This window comes from Leucoraja erinacea, chromosome 30 (assembly GCF_028641065.1).
Source record: "Leucoraja erinacea ecotype New England chromosome 30, Leri_hhj_1, whole genome shotgun sequence".
In the NCBI taxonomy this organism is placed as follows: Eukaryota; Metazoa; Chordata; class Chondrichthyes; order Rajiformes; family Rajidae; genus Leucoraja; species Leucoraja erinaceus.
Window position 1 is genome coordinate 10658383 of NC_073406.1, and position 15325 is coordinate 10673707.

Here is a 15325-nt window from a genome sequence, read left to right on the forward strand (position 1 = left end):
CAGACCTGTACATCTTTGAAGTGTGGGAGGAAAGCAGGGCTCCAGGAGAAAACTCACGCAAGTCACGGGGAGAACATACAAATTTCGTACAGACAGTGCCCGTAGTCAGGATCAAACCCAGGTCTCTGGCGCTGTAAAACAACAACTCTACTGCTGTGCCACCATTTTAGAAGCCAATCGGAGACATCTTTAACACCATGTAACAAAGTGAAAACTGAATTGCCACTGTTAAATGACTAACATTAACATTCTGATCAGTGTGGCAGAAACAGAAATAAATATTCATGTTTTAATGGATAATCCATTTAGCTGGATAATTATCAAACCTCCATCCATGTATTGACTCTGTGACTCTATTTAATAGCTGAATTCAAACTCCATGAAAGGACTTCCCTATATATTACTCCGTCTTGCTCAAGGTCACAACAGAATCTCCTTTGAATTATGGCTTAAGAATTTAGCTGAATTATTTTGTCTCTTTCATCATTCACCACAAATTCATCCTGATGGACATCCTCTCGAATCCTCCTGTCACAGGATGATCCAGCGTTCTCTGCAGAATGTAGAGGCTGCGTTATCATCTTCTATGGGAAAGGCTGGAAATTTGAAAGCATCCAAAATAGTGCACTGTTTGCAACTCTGATTATCTCGTCTGATAATGTGAAGATAATGGCCCAGAATTTGGGGTCAGCAGCCTGCCAGGCACATTTATTGTGGTTCTTGGAAAAACCATTAGAGGTTGTGCTGTTCGTGCAGAAGGTAATGCTGAAGCAAAGCCAACTATACCATATCCCTTAGCTAGCTGTCAAAGCTGTCAAAACTGACAATTGTTTCTTGAGCTCAAACATTATTAAAATTAATTATTAAATGATTTTTTTAAAAATATTAATAATTAAATTACAAACACACAAAACATTTGTAGAAATTTAAAAGTATAAAAGAGATTAAATGACCTCATACTCCCCTTTTGTACTTTGCAGCCCTTTCCGTTCATTGAAATGAAAGGATGGCATTGTGGTGCAGCTGGTAGAGCTGCTGCCTCACAGCGCCAGAGACCTAGGTTCGATCCTGACCTTGCCTGCTGTCTGTGTGAAGTTTGGATATTTTCCCTGTGACTGCAAGAGTTTCCTCTCGGTGCTCCGGTTTCCTCCCACATCCCAAAACCGTGTTGGCCTGTGTAAACTCCTCCGAGTGTGTAGGGAGTGGATGCGAAAGTGGGATAACAATGAACCATTGTGAAAGGGTGATGGACTCGGTGGGCCGAAGGGCCTTTTTCCACGCTGTATCTCTGACACTAAAGCTGTTCCTGCATGTCAACCAAACCAGGGCAAGATATTCAAGCAGACCGGCCACTGTGACTGGTCGGCAACTGCATTACTTTGTAATTTCTTGCTGGATGATGAGCCTGGCAGACAAAACTTGTTTGAGAAGCTGACTGCAATTTCAAGCCTCTGTGATCACACAGCAGTCCCAGAGCTGTGGAAGGCTGGGTAATTGTAGGCACTTACCAGCCAGTCTCACTGCATAGAGAATTTTCACACACTGTGAGTAATGATGGGGACGTTATCCCAACCATCCACTGAAATCATTGATAATATGGTCTCTGATTATGGTGCATTGAAAAATTATACTGAAAAAGTAAGATATTAAATAAGTTATAATTAACATTCAAATAATTAATACAGCGGATTGTTGTTTGGAATGAACTGAGTGTAGGTTTTCACAATTCAAAGATCATCAACAAGATTTACCAAGGAATAAGGAAGGCAGATAGTATATTAGCCTAAAACTGCAAATTGATTTAGTATAAAATGTCTTACTAGAATTATATGGTAGACAAAAATGCTGGAGAAACTCAGCGGGTGAGGCAGTACTATGGAGCGAAGGAATAGGTGACGTTTCGGGTCGAGACCCTTCTTCAGAAGAAGTCTGAAGAAGGGTCTTGACCCAAAACGTCACCTAGTCCTTCGCTCCATAGATGCTGCCTCACACGCTGAGTTTCTCCAGCATTTTTGTCTACCTTCGATTTTTCCAGCATCTGCAGTTCTTTCTTAAACATTTTGTCTACTGGAATTATATGATGCCCAAATAAATCTGCAGCTGGAAACTTGTGTACAGGTTTGTCCTACCTAAGCACTGAAGATAATGCAACAAAGGCTGCTAACACTAATTCCTGGGATGGGGTGTTTGCAAGAAGAAGTTAAGTAGACTGGGGCTATATTCTTTTGAGTTGAGAGAAATTAGAGGTGATCTCATTGAAACCTACAGAATTCTTACAAGCTTCCCTGAGATGCTTCTCCTAGACATTTAATATTGACCTAAACTGCCATTTAAAAACGATTACACTTCTTTGGGGGTACCACTGGAACTGTGCAAAGGCATGATGAAAATATTAACTTTGTAAAAGCACAAAGCAGACGGATTTGGACTAATGACTAAGGGTGGATGTATTTCCTTAAGATCAATCAAACCAATTACTAGGCAAACCTTTCAGCCACAGTTATTTTTGCTTCTTAACCCCAAAAGAGTAAAGAGAGGTTTATAAACAAATTCCATGATTCATGACCAATATTTCCACTTTATGGATCAGCATATTCAATTATTCGAGAGAAGTATAGGCCAAGTTCTGGTATCATCTTAGTACACTTTTCTTTGATTCCCAGCACTACATTTATATCTGAAAACAATTTTGTTGTATCTGTTTGTCTGCATAATTAGCCTTAAAAAGTTACCAGAATGTTTAATGGCCAAAAGCATTCAACCATTACAGCATTTCCCGTACAACAAAAACGTACCATTTTCTTTATGTTACAAATGACGTTTAAATCGGTGCAACGGACATATATTTGAAACTCGGCTTGTGATTCCTTCACCTTCATATCTGGAAAATTTCAAATAACACTCGTGAAAAGCACAATAGGAACTGCAACCCGCAACACAAATCTCAACATCCAATTAACAAAAGATGCTGTTGATGTGAATAGAATAAATGACAGCAGGTGAAATTTGGGGGAAAGACAATTTGGACAGTGAAGTTGAATAATGACAATGTATGTTTGCTGCTGGTTTTGACAACAGTTTGACTGATGAAGTCGTGGCCCACTGCCAGAAAAGGACGCAAATGTCCCTTTCCCCAGAGTCACCTTCCAAACTGTTTTCATATACTCCGACAACTCCCATATTGTGAGTAAATATACTACGAAGTATGAAAATGAGTGATAGATATCAAAATGGTTTTAGCCGGGCATAGGGGGGCCGCCGAAAGAAAACAAAGAGGGACCTCCTGACTTGGGAGTGGGGGGGGGGGGGGGGGGTGGGGGGGGGTGGTGTGCCCAGTGAACAAAGAGGGACCATTGGGGACTACATTCAACATTTTATAACTATGTGATGACTCTTTGCATAGTTGGTGTAAGGTATGCAAAACAAAGAGCTTCACTGTGACGTCACATGTAATAACAAAGTATCAATCAATCAATTTTGTGTAGCTAAAGAATCTTACAATTTTTATGTAAACATAATTAAGTTCAATAAATTATTTATTTTAATCTCCTCTGTTTCTTCTGGGAATGGTAGTTAGATATGATACTGAGATAGATGAGGCAAATTTGCTTATGTTATTGGCAGTAGATCCACAATGGCATACACTTAAGAAGCGCGCGGAGGAACCACAATTGTTCAATCCCATCAGCATTAAAAATAAAACAGTAGCAAACCTGAGGAATGGGAACAGTTTAGAACTCGGGGAAGGAGGACCAAGGGATTAGTTGAGAAGAAGAAACCATAGTGTAAAAATAAGATTGCAGGGGACATAAAAATTGATTATAAAATGAATACGTGGAGAGAATTCCACCAGAGAAGAGAAATTTAGACCTCTTCAGGAATATTCATCAACAGGAACAAAGAAATAGGCAGAACAATTGAACCAATACTTTGATTCTGTCTGCAGGAAGAAGACAATAAATGAACTACCAGAAATTTTAGAGGTCCTGAGGTGTAGTGAGGGGGGGAAACTGAAGGAAATCAATACTACCAGGGAAAATGATGTCAGGGAAAATCAGGAGAATGCAGGCTGATAATTCCTTAGGGCCCTATACTCTACATCCTGGAGAATTTAAGGAAGTGAGCCAAGAAATAGATGCATTAGCAATCAGATAGCTAATGTAACACCACTGTTTGAAAAAGGAGGTTGAAAGAAAACATACAATTATTAAACTGACATTTACAGTGCAGAAAATGATGGACACAAAAAGCTAGAGTAACCCAGCAGGTCACTCCAGCTTGTTGTGTCTATCTTCAGTTTAAACCAGCATCTGCAGTTCCTTCTCACATAAAATGATCAAGTCTATTTTTAAAGATTCAACAGGGTGAAATGGCAAATCATTTAGAAAATATTGACAGGACTGGTCAAAGTCAGCTTTTGTTCATGAAAGTGAAATCATGCTTTGACAATTTTTCAAGCTGTTTGATGTATAACTTGAAGAGTGAATGGGGCAGTGCCAGGGTATTTGTTGTATGTGGACTTTCAGGAGGCCTTTGACAAGATTCAACACGTGATAAGCATAGAAAATGAAAGAATATGGGTTTCGGATCAAAACTGATAGGCAGAGCGAGTAAACAAAATATAGGAGTAAACAAGCCCTTGTCTGTGTGACAGGTAGCGACTGGTGGAATAGCTACAGTGATTTGCACAGGTCAGGTGAGTGGCAGGTGCTATATAATGAGGATACATTGACCTTCAGAGCAAGAGGGTTTCAGTACATTTAATGCAATGGTACAATTGTGCAACTGCCACAGTGAGATCACACATTGAGTATTGTGTGAGGTTTTGCTCTCTGTATCCGAGGAAGAATGTCCTTGTTATGCCGGGAGAGCAGCAATGACTTACCACGCAGATATTTGGGGATGGTGAGGAAGTCCAGAACCAGTAGTCACAGTTTCAGAATATGGAGCAGGCTTAGGACTCAGAGAAGGAAATATAACTCTAACCAATGTCATTGAATAAGCTGTACAATGCTATTCAATTTACAAGAGCAATCAGTCAGAAAATGGACTGTTTCAAATGCTGATATTGCTCCGTTTAACAAGTTAAAGGGGGGCAGTTAAAGAAATATGTATGAAGGAACTGTTTGAACGTTTCTGAAGAAGGGTCTTGACCTGAAACGTCACCATTCCTTCTCCCTAGGAATGCTGCCTGTCCCACTGAGTTACTCCAGCATTTTGTGTCTATCTTTGGCAGTTAAAGAAATGCTGGCTCCATTTTGTGAGGTGGAATGTATATGAGATGGATTTCTAGATCAGCAGGTTGAGAAACCATTGAGAGAACAGGCTATTTTGAACATTGTACCGTGCATAGCTTTGCCGTCGATGGGCCCTGAGGAAAGAGTGGCCAAAAAGGATATATTTTTACATAAAATTATGTTATTCAACATGGATTTTCAATCTAAACAAATTAAATTACAAAGCAATAAGAGGTGAACTGACTATGATAAATTGGGAAATATTTTAAAGGGTAAGGCAGATAGGACATTTCAAGAAATAATATATAATTTGGAACAAAGAAACATGATATATTATTTAAAAACACAAGAACTCGATGGAATAGGTCGGGTTATCATTGCCTACAGGAGAAAATAATGTTAGTATTAAAACTACGAGAAAAGTTTTTTTTAAGTTGCCCAATATCCAAGTCAGCTAGAGGATTGGGAGTGATTCAGAATTCTGCAAAGAATGAAGAAATTGATAAAGAAAGGAAACAGAACATGAGCATAAACGAGCATGAAATATACAAGCGGACTGTAATCAATTAATTGGTAAATAAAGATTAAAAATAGCAAGAGAGAATGTATTAACAAAGAACTGCAGATGCTGGTTAATACACAAAAGGACACAACGTGCTGGAGTAACTCAACAGGTCAGGCAGCATCTCTGGAGAGCATGGATAGGTGACATTTAGGGTCATGACCCTTCTTCAGACTCAGGTCTGACTCGAGTCTTCTTCAGACTCAAGTCTGAAGACTGATTTTGACTTGAAACATCACCTATCCATGCTCTCCAAATGCTGCCTGACCTGTTGAGTTACTCCAGAACTTTGTGTACTTCAGGGCAAATGCAGATTCTACATGGACCAAGATGCGGAGTCTAGAACTGTGAGCTGGCCATTTAGGGTGGTAATAAAAAGCCCTTCCCCCTAAATTCCACTGTTGAAGGCTACTTCAAGTGATTACATGCCAAATCCAGTGACCGAAGCCATCCCGACTCTAAACAGCCGTTAGAGTGATTGGGGAATTATACTTATTTTCTTTCCACATGGACCATGTACTTCAATCCAAACTAAAGCTCTCCCTTCTTCACTGTGAGATCCCAGCAAGCTGCACAAGACTGCTGAAGGGTTGGAAATTCATATCACAGCCATCCACCATAACAATGACAACCCAATTTCCAATTCCACATAGACAATGCCATGCAGATAGGCAAAAATAAATGGTTCTGTGGAAAAGGCAAAAATATATATGGGATATATATGGAATAAACTTATGCTACATCATTTTGTAATTTTTCCAATTATGTTTTGCCTTAATGCCTTGTTTCTTTCTTAATTTCAGACATTATGTGTTATTTATGCATAATTTATGTATAATTTGATTTTTTGTGTTAGTTTGTCGACATGCCTGCGATGCTGCTGCAGGATTTATCATTGTGCCTGTACCCCGCTGCACTTGTGTAGATGGCAATAAATTCAACATGATGACATAACAATATTGCACTTAAGGAAAGTATAGAGCTTCTTATTTCAACCATAAATGGCCAGCTCACAGTTCAAGGCCCCCCCATCTTTGACCATGTAGAATCTACATTTTGTCAAAAAGCTGGAGTAACTCAGCGGGTCAGGCAGCATCTCTGGAGAAAAGGAATAGGTGACATTTCAGGTCGAGACCCTCTCGACCCAAAACGTCACCTGTTCCTTTTCTCCAGAGATACTGCCCGACCCGCTCAGATTTACTCCAGCTTTTCGTGTCTATCTTCGATTTAAACCAGCATCTGCAGTTGCTTTCTACACATTTTGTTTGCACTAGAGGGGATTTTATATTAGTAGTAAGGAATAAGTACTGTTAATACATTCAATATTTAGAACTGTACAGAGGCGGTATATTATGAGAGACAAATAATACCTGTCAGAAACTGAAATGGTGGGAGGCGGATAGACTTCTTCAAAAATGTAAGCTCGGGATGGTAAAAGCGGAATGTCTGATCAATCACATAAGGCTGAGCCTCAACACTCACGTGGAGGATAGCAATTGGCTTCTTATCTTCTATTTTAAAATATACCTGAAACAAAGGATACAATTAAAGGAAATTGTAATGTTTTTTTTGTTTTTTTAATTTAAGTAAATATAATGAACCTCAGACAATACATAAACACAAATTGGAGATTTGCTGATCAGGGAAATGTTTTATACCACAGTGTTTCCTTTTAAAAACTCTATTGTCCTGTTTAAAGATTAAAATGTACAAATCCCAGTAATTTATTATTCATCACAGCTTTGTTTAGGTGAGCCAATGGGTTTGAAACCCCATATGCACCAGAATACTTGATATTCCAAAGCCTCATATGAAAAAGGGTGACACAAAATGCTGGAGAAACTTGGCAGGTCAGGCAACATCTTTGGAGAAAAGGAAAAGTGACGTCTCAGGTCAAGCCCCTTCTTCAGACTGCCCAGTTCTTCAGACTTTTACCATGGAAAAGATAAGTGGATAATATTCCTCTCTTAATCAACACTAACAAACAAATCCATGCAATGTTTATCTTATTGTACTCTGGTTGATCCTGGTGTGGACAAACTGGCTGGGACATTTGCTTGTATTGAAACAGCAGTACCCTAGAAACTGTAACTGGATTTCAAGGTAATATGATGGGAGTTAATGCCTTATGGGACTGTCCCACTTAGGCAAATTTTTAGGCGACTGCAGGAAACTATACAGTCGCCACATGGTCGCCACATGTTCACAGGTTAGTTGCCGGGGAGTCGCCTTCATGGTCGAGAGGAGTTCCCGCAATCCCTCATTATAGTCGCCGCAAATTTTTCCACATGGTGAACAATTGGTAATTTGTAAATCAATAGAAAATATTTAGAACTATTTAGAACATTTACAAAGAACCTATAAATCAGTGGTTGTGATCATTATATCAAATATATTATTTAGTATCCTTTTATCGCCAGAAGGTCATCTATAGTTGTTAGGCTCTGTAAAATTTCTTCTTTCCTAGACAGCTCACTAAACAAACCCATACTAATCACATACTACTATCTTTCAACCCGATGCTCTATCTTCAGAAGAATAAAGGATTTACTTGCTTCTCCTTCAATTCGGTTTACCGTTTTACTATTCAGGTGTGGTTTCGGCTACACTGGGGAGATCAAATGCACTTCAAGTGATTGCTTTGCCAATTGCTCAATTGATTCCACAGACATGTCCTGAGCTTCTGGTTATTTGACACTTTAAATCTCCAACTTACTCAGACCTTTGCTTTCCGAACTATTCCACTGAGGCTTCAAGCAAGGAAACAGCAACTGATTAGGTGCTTCAGAACCCACTGGTTATGACAATTTCAGAAAATGTTTATGCTCTTCTCAATTCACCTCCTCCAGCTAAGTGTTTTATATTCAGTCCCACAACAGAAGCAGCAGTTGCCCATTTTTAACTCTGCTTAAGAGTGTGGTAGTGAGACTCTTTATGAAAATGCTGCAAAAGTTAAGATAGATCGTTCCAAAGTTTTAAACTTGAAATAAACAAAACATTTTCAGGTCAGCATGGTGTGCGATTTCGAGGGGAATTTGCGGGTGTTGGTATTCTATTAAACTTTTACAGGTGTACGATGGCACCTTGACTGGTTGCATCATGGATCATTTCACTAATTCAAATGTTCAAGGCTGAAGAAGGCCATAGAAAGTGCCTCGTCTGTCATGAGTAGTGATCTAATCACCATCAAATGGATCTTCAGGAAGCGCTGCCACAAGAAGGCAGCTAATAACATCAGACTTACACCACCCTGGCCACATTGCCATCTCGCAGCCACCTTCGGGAAGAAGCTTGAGAACCGTTACCTTGAGGTTCTACACATCAATTATCAGGTTCTTGAACCACCCAGCATAAAATTGAATCACGAATCACAACCCTACATCAGCACCAAACCAACTTCTATGGGATATTAAGGTTGCACTTAGGGTAAGTTCATTAGTTCATATGTCATAGGAGTAGAATCAGGCCATTCGGCCCATCAGGTCTACTGTGCCACTCAGTCATAGCTGATCTATCTCTCCCTCCTTGAACTATAGTTCAATCAATCTTTTCCAACCACCGTTGCTCTTCAAGTACTGTTTGCTGTACATATAACATGGAAAGCCTTAAAATAAGGTCATAAGGTCATGTGATAGGAGCAGAATTAGACCATTTGGCCCATTAAGTCTACTTCACCATTCAATCATGGCTGATCCATCTCTCCCTCCTAACCCCATTCTCCTGCCTTCTCCCCATAACCTCTGACACCCGTACTAATCAAGAATCTATCTATTTCTGCCTGAAAGATATCCACTGACTTTGCCTCCACAGCCTTCTGTGACGAAGAATTCCACAGATTCACCACCCTTAAGGGCCTGACCCATTTTCACGATCTAATTCACGACCTTTTTTACCCGTGGACATTTTTCATCATGCTAGAAAAACTCCCCGACCTGCTTGACGCCATGAGTACCTACAACCTCCTACGACCTTGTGGCGATCATGCTGCGAGTACGAGTCAAGGGCAAACTCGGCAGAGGTTGTGAATTTGGTCATGAAAGTGGGACAAGGCCTTTAGGTACTTAGGGTTAGGGTTAGGATTTTAAAGTTGTACTTAGGGTTGCACTATCAGGTCTGGTTTACCGACAATAAGTGTATATTTTTTATAATTTATATTTATATTATATTTTATATAATAACTGGAAATATTATTGTATATTTATATGTTGTGTTGTTGCTTTTAATGTGTCTGTAAGGCTGCAGTAAATAGGAATTTCATGTTTCTGGTCCTGGGACATGCGATAATTAAATACTTTACTTCACTCTTGACACCTGTGAACATTGATCTTCGAGAATTTTAGAGAACAGCTATTCAAGAGACCACGCAAACTGCTACAACCATCCTGAAGATGGTATCTAACAGCTAAGATTCACTATCATTTAATCTCTCATGCTTTACAGACTATCACAGGTCTTTCTCTTTGTTTTTTACCATGTCTCCTCACATTCTTGCCTACTTTGAAGAAGTTCTCCTCCCAAGGTTTCCCAACACCTCAACAAGTTTCAAATTTCCAGGACAGATCATTGACCGAAAATACTACTCCCTTTTCTCTTTCCAAAGATGCTGTTAGACCTGCTGAATATTTCCAGCATTCATCTTTTCATTTAGGTATTTTGTTTTTATCACAATTATTACAATATCTATAACTGGTGAATTTGATCTTTGTCACACCTTACAATGTTGGGGAGGTATTGGTGTGTAGAATTCACGTAGAAAGCAGAATTTAATCATGCTAGGACTAGGGCGGTACCGTGGCGCAGCGGCAGAGTTGCTGCCTTGCAACGCTTACAGCGCTGGAGACCCGGGTTCAATCCCGACTACGGCTGCTGTCTGTACAGAGTTTGTACGTTCTCCCTGTGACCACATGGGTTTTCTCTGAGATCTTCGGTTTCCTCCCACACACCAAAGATGTACAGGTCTGTAGGTTAATTGGCTTGGTATCAATGTAAATTATCCCAGTGTGTGTAGGATGGTGTTAATGTGCGGGGATCGCTGGTCGGTGCAGAATCAGTGGGCCGAAGGGCCTGTTTCCGTGCAGTATCTCTAAACTAAACTAAAAAAACTAAACTAATGTGTGTGACGAAAGTAGGAAAGACACAGGGTTGTGGAGTTGTTGAAGAATGTTTCTTCCTTGCTTTGCCATGGGTAAGCGGGCTTTTGGTTTTACGTACCACCATTCTTATTTCAGTGGGAAGCAGGAAGCAGTTCTAGCAAGTGTCTGGTTTTACCTTCCAGGAATTTCCAGTGAAAAACAAATTCAAATGCCTGTATGTGTTTATGCTCATTTTTTCATAAAATAGGGCAATGATCAAAAGTACCCATGGTTAATATGGAGTGAGATTTTAGATCATGGGGAAGGATTATATTTGAAATAGTAAACCAAACTCCCAGTCTGCAGATACTGACAGACCAAATGTGGGCTTTTGTTTTGATGTTATTTAATAAATGCGTCATGGACCACTCTGAAACAATATCACTTCTGTATTTAAGAATAAAATAATTTCAATCCAAAAAGCAAGATTAAATTAATAGAATTCTGGAACTGTTACTCTTCACCCACCAGATGAAAAACACATAGCAGAAACATAATGGTGAATCTACAGCTGAAGTAATGAAATAGAACAGCACACATTCAGAGGCTGTTGATGGGATAATACATACTTCAATCTTCTTGGGTGTGTGGGGCTGTTCCCGATTAGTCAGGTTCTTTCTAGCAAGACCCCCATCAGATGGACCCTGAGTTAAAAAAAATAACAAGTTTACAATATGAAGCTTAAAATGACAAGTTTACAATTGTTTTTGTCTATTGGTTCCCCTCTTTCTTCTAACAACTTGCCAATCCCATTCAGGGTGGCCCACGTGTTGCTGAGAGCTAGGTCTCTGCTGGTATTGCTCTATAATCAAAGCCATATAGAAGTAAATGGCAGAACCACAGTGTCTCAATATCAGTGTTCAGTTCAGTTGGGTTTATTGTCACGTGTACAGAGGTACACTGAAAAGCTTTTGTTGCGTGCTAACTAGTCAGCATAAAGACAATACAGGGTTACGATCATTCCATTTACAGTGTATAGATACTGTACATGATCAGGGAATGACATTCAGTGTAAATAAAGCCAGTAAAGTCCGATCAAGGATAGTCCGTGGGTCATCAAAGAGTTAGATAGCTCTCTGGTTGCTCAGTGGTCAAATATTCTCCTCTTTCCCAATTTTAAACAAGTGAGATGTTCTGTAAGTAAAAAGCAGCACTGCAAGCACAATTTATTGATTTGCTACGTTGTTGAAATAAATAAAGCAATAAAACCCTGATTTTTCCTACCGTTGGAGACACTGCCGGGTCTGTGGTTCAATCCAACAGAGGGGAGTGATCATTTATACAGCAGAATCAATTGTTGTAACCTGCATCCCACTGCGACATGATGCAGGATTCTGACAGCCATTTCCATACATGTCATTCAGTTGAAACTTATCGCATTGTCGCAAACTCTAATCTTGCTGGTTGCTTACGCATGTACATACAAATTAGGAGCAGGATTAGACCGTTTGATCCTTGAGCCTGCTATGGCATTTAATAAGGTCACGGCTGGTATGATTGGAATCTCAACTCTGAGACAGAAACTACTGGGAATACTGAGTAGTTTGGACCACGTCTGTGGGAAGAGAAACAGAGCTAACATTTCAGGTTGTTGATCATTTCCTGTCAAAGGGTGTTTGATCTGAAACATCGTCTGTTTCTTTTTCCACAGATGCTGCCTGACCTGCTAAACATTTCCAGCGTTTCTGTTCTTTTTAGATTTACAGCGTCTGCAGTTTTATTGTTTAAGAAGGAACTGCAGATGCTGGAAAATCGAAGGTAGACAAAAATGCTGGAGAAACTCAGCGGGTGCAGCAGCATATTTGGAGCGAAGGAAATAGGCAACCTTTCGGGCCGAAACCCTTCTTCAGACTGACGTAGAGTGGGGGGGAGCGGGGGCAGGGAGAAGAAAGGAGAAAAGAAGAGGAGGAACCCGAGGGCTGAGGGAGAGCTGAGAAGGGGAGGAGGCAGCAAGGGCTACCGGAAATTGGAGAAGCCAATGTTTATGCCACTAGGGTGCAAACTGCCCAAGCAGAATATGAGGTGCTGCTCCTCCAATTTCCAGTGGTGCTCACTCTGGCCATGGAGGAGGCCCAGGACAGAAAGGTTGGATTCGGAATGGGAGGGGCAGTTGAAGTGCTGAGCCACAGGGAGATCAGGTTGGTTAATGCGGACCGAGCAGAGGTGTTCGGCGAAACGATCGGCAAGCCTACGCTTGGTCTCACCGATAAAAATTATTTCCCTTTCATGAAACCATGCTGAGTTTGGCTGATTGCCTCAAGCTGTAACCATGTCTTTAATAAAAGCTTCTAACATATTCCCGAGTACTAATGTTAAACTAGCCGCCCTGTAGTTTCCTGCTTTCTGATTCCCTCCCTCTTTGAATAGGGAGTTATACTTGCTCTCTCCATTCTAATGAAACTTCCCAGAAAATGGGAATATTTTAGAAAATTAAAATCAACATAATAACTAACCCAGCGGGTGCAGCAGCATCTATGAAGCGAATGAAATAGGCTATGTTTCGGCCCGAAACATTGCCTATTTCCTTTGCTCCATAGATGCTGCTGCAGCCGCTGAGTTTCTCCAGCAATTCTGTCTACCTTCGATTTTCCAGCATCTGCAGTTCCTTCTTGAACATAACAACTAACCCATTGGGCACATATTTTAAGAAGGGAACCAACTACTGAAAAATGTATTTAACTCCAATCAACCCTTGCAACCTCTCTCTCTCCATCCCTCCTCCACCCTAGTCGTCGTACTAGCTTCACTGTCATCCTTTTGTTTCACCGTCTGTATAACTCGTTATCACCTAACCCACTCACACAACAGTTGCTTTGTATATATCTTTTATTCATTTGTTCTCCGTTCCGTCTATATCTCTCATTTCCCTTTCCCCTGACTCTCAGTCTGAAGAAACTTCTCGACCCGAAACGCAACCTATTCATTTTCTCCAGAGACGCTGCCTGACCCTGCTGCATTTTGTGTCGATCTTATTGAAAAACGCTAAATGGTCCTATTAGTCCTCTGCAGTCTGGATTTTTCAATAGACTTCAATGAAAACAGGGTTACATTTTACATAGTTTATTGCACTTTGGAAATCTAGGTTAATAACAGCAGTGAACTGGTCAAACTTGAAGCCAGTGGAACCCAGAATTGTTCAAAGTGCAGCGCCTTCCACGCAAAAATGAAAAGAAAATCAAAATGAAAGTAATCAGCATTCTTGTCAGAACAAAATCTTGCAACCAGAAGCTCCTCTGAGTAAATCACAAATTAACATTTAAATACTAAATCCCCCTGATGCCTTAGTGGTGAAATGCATCATTCTGAGTGATGCAGAACCTGCTTTCGAATTGAACCACCAGGGTAGGATCTTTCCATGCTGATTCTGGGGCATTTTATGTGCTTTTCATTGTGTTTCTAAATCCACATCAAATTACACACATCACAAGCCTGTTCAGTTCAGTGCATAGTAATTAGCTGCTCCCTGCATTTCTTTTGCTACATCACTGGGTTGAAAACAATGAATGAATCCAAAGTTAGCAGACACTGGGGAAAAACTCGTTCTTTTTTTTTAATCATGGAAGCACCATGTATCGCAAGCATAATTTACTGTTGTTCCTCAGCGATCTCAAATCCTAGAAAGTCATTAAGAATTAAGTGGCTCTCACCAGATACCCTGAGAGAAGCAGTCAATTTCAGACCTGCATTGGAAAACTCCGTGTCTTTAATCAACAAGATGTATCTGTACACTGTGAATGGCTCATTTGCAATCACGTACAGTCTTTCCGCTGACTGGTTAGCATGCAACAAAAGCTTTTCACTGTACATTATTGGTCAGCAAAACTAAACTGAACTGAACTGGATATACATCAGATTTAACATGGTTCAGGCTAAAGTAAGGACAGGCAGTTATTTGTTATAAAATTACAAAGAATCTTAATAGTCGGACTCAATGCCAACACTATTTTATATTCAATAAAATCTGTGCATGTTGTTGTATACAGTACGTAGTATATAATATACAAAAGGTTCATACAAACAATTCCCATTTTGACAACACTTCCCACTTCTTTAACCTCCACCGTGTAGAATAACACGGGCATAGTACAAAAGTCCATGTCTTTCAGGCTAAATTAAATTCTGACACAATGTATAGTTTACAGATACAGCCTGGAAACAGGCTCTTCGGACCACCGATTCCACGCTGATCATTGATCACTTGCTCACTCTAGTTCTATGTTATCCCACTTTCTCATCAACTCTATACAGTGGGGGCAATTTAAACAGACAAATTATCCTAAACTCCCACTCGTCTTTGGGATGTGGGAGGAAACCAATGCACCCTGACAAAATCAACGTGGTCACAGGAAGTGTGTAGGAAGGAACTGCAGATGCTAGACAAAATGTGTAGGAAG

General features: G+C 40.2%; 1 protein-coding gene across 1 annotated transcript in view; it reads right to left on the minus strand.

Annotated features, from left to right (window-relative positions):
- Positions 1-15325, minus strand: part of nphp4 (nephronophthisis 4) — a 180625-nt gene that overhangs the window by 10240 nt on the left and 155060 nt on the right. Inside the window, 3 exon segments of the mRNA XM_055659409.1 lie at positions 2796-2881; positions 7170-7326; positions 11501-11575. Coding sequence (XP_055515384.1) covers positions 2796-2881; positions 7170-7326; positions 11501-11575 — 318 coding nt within the window.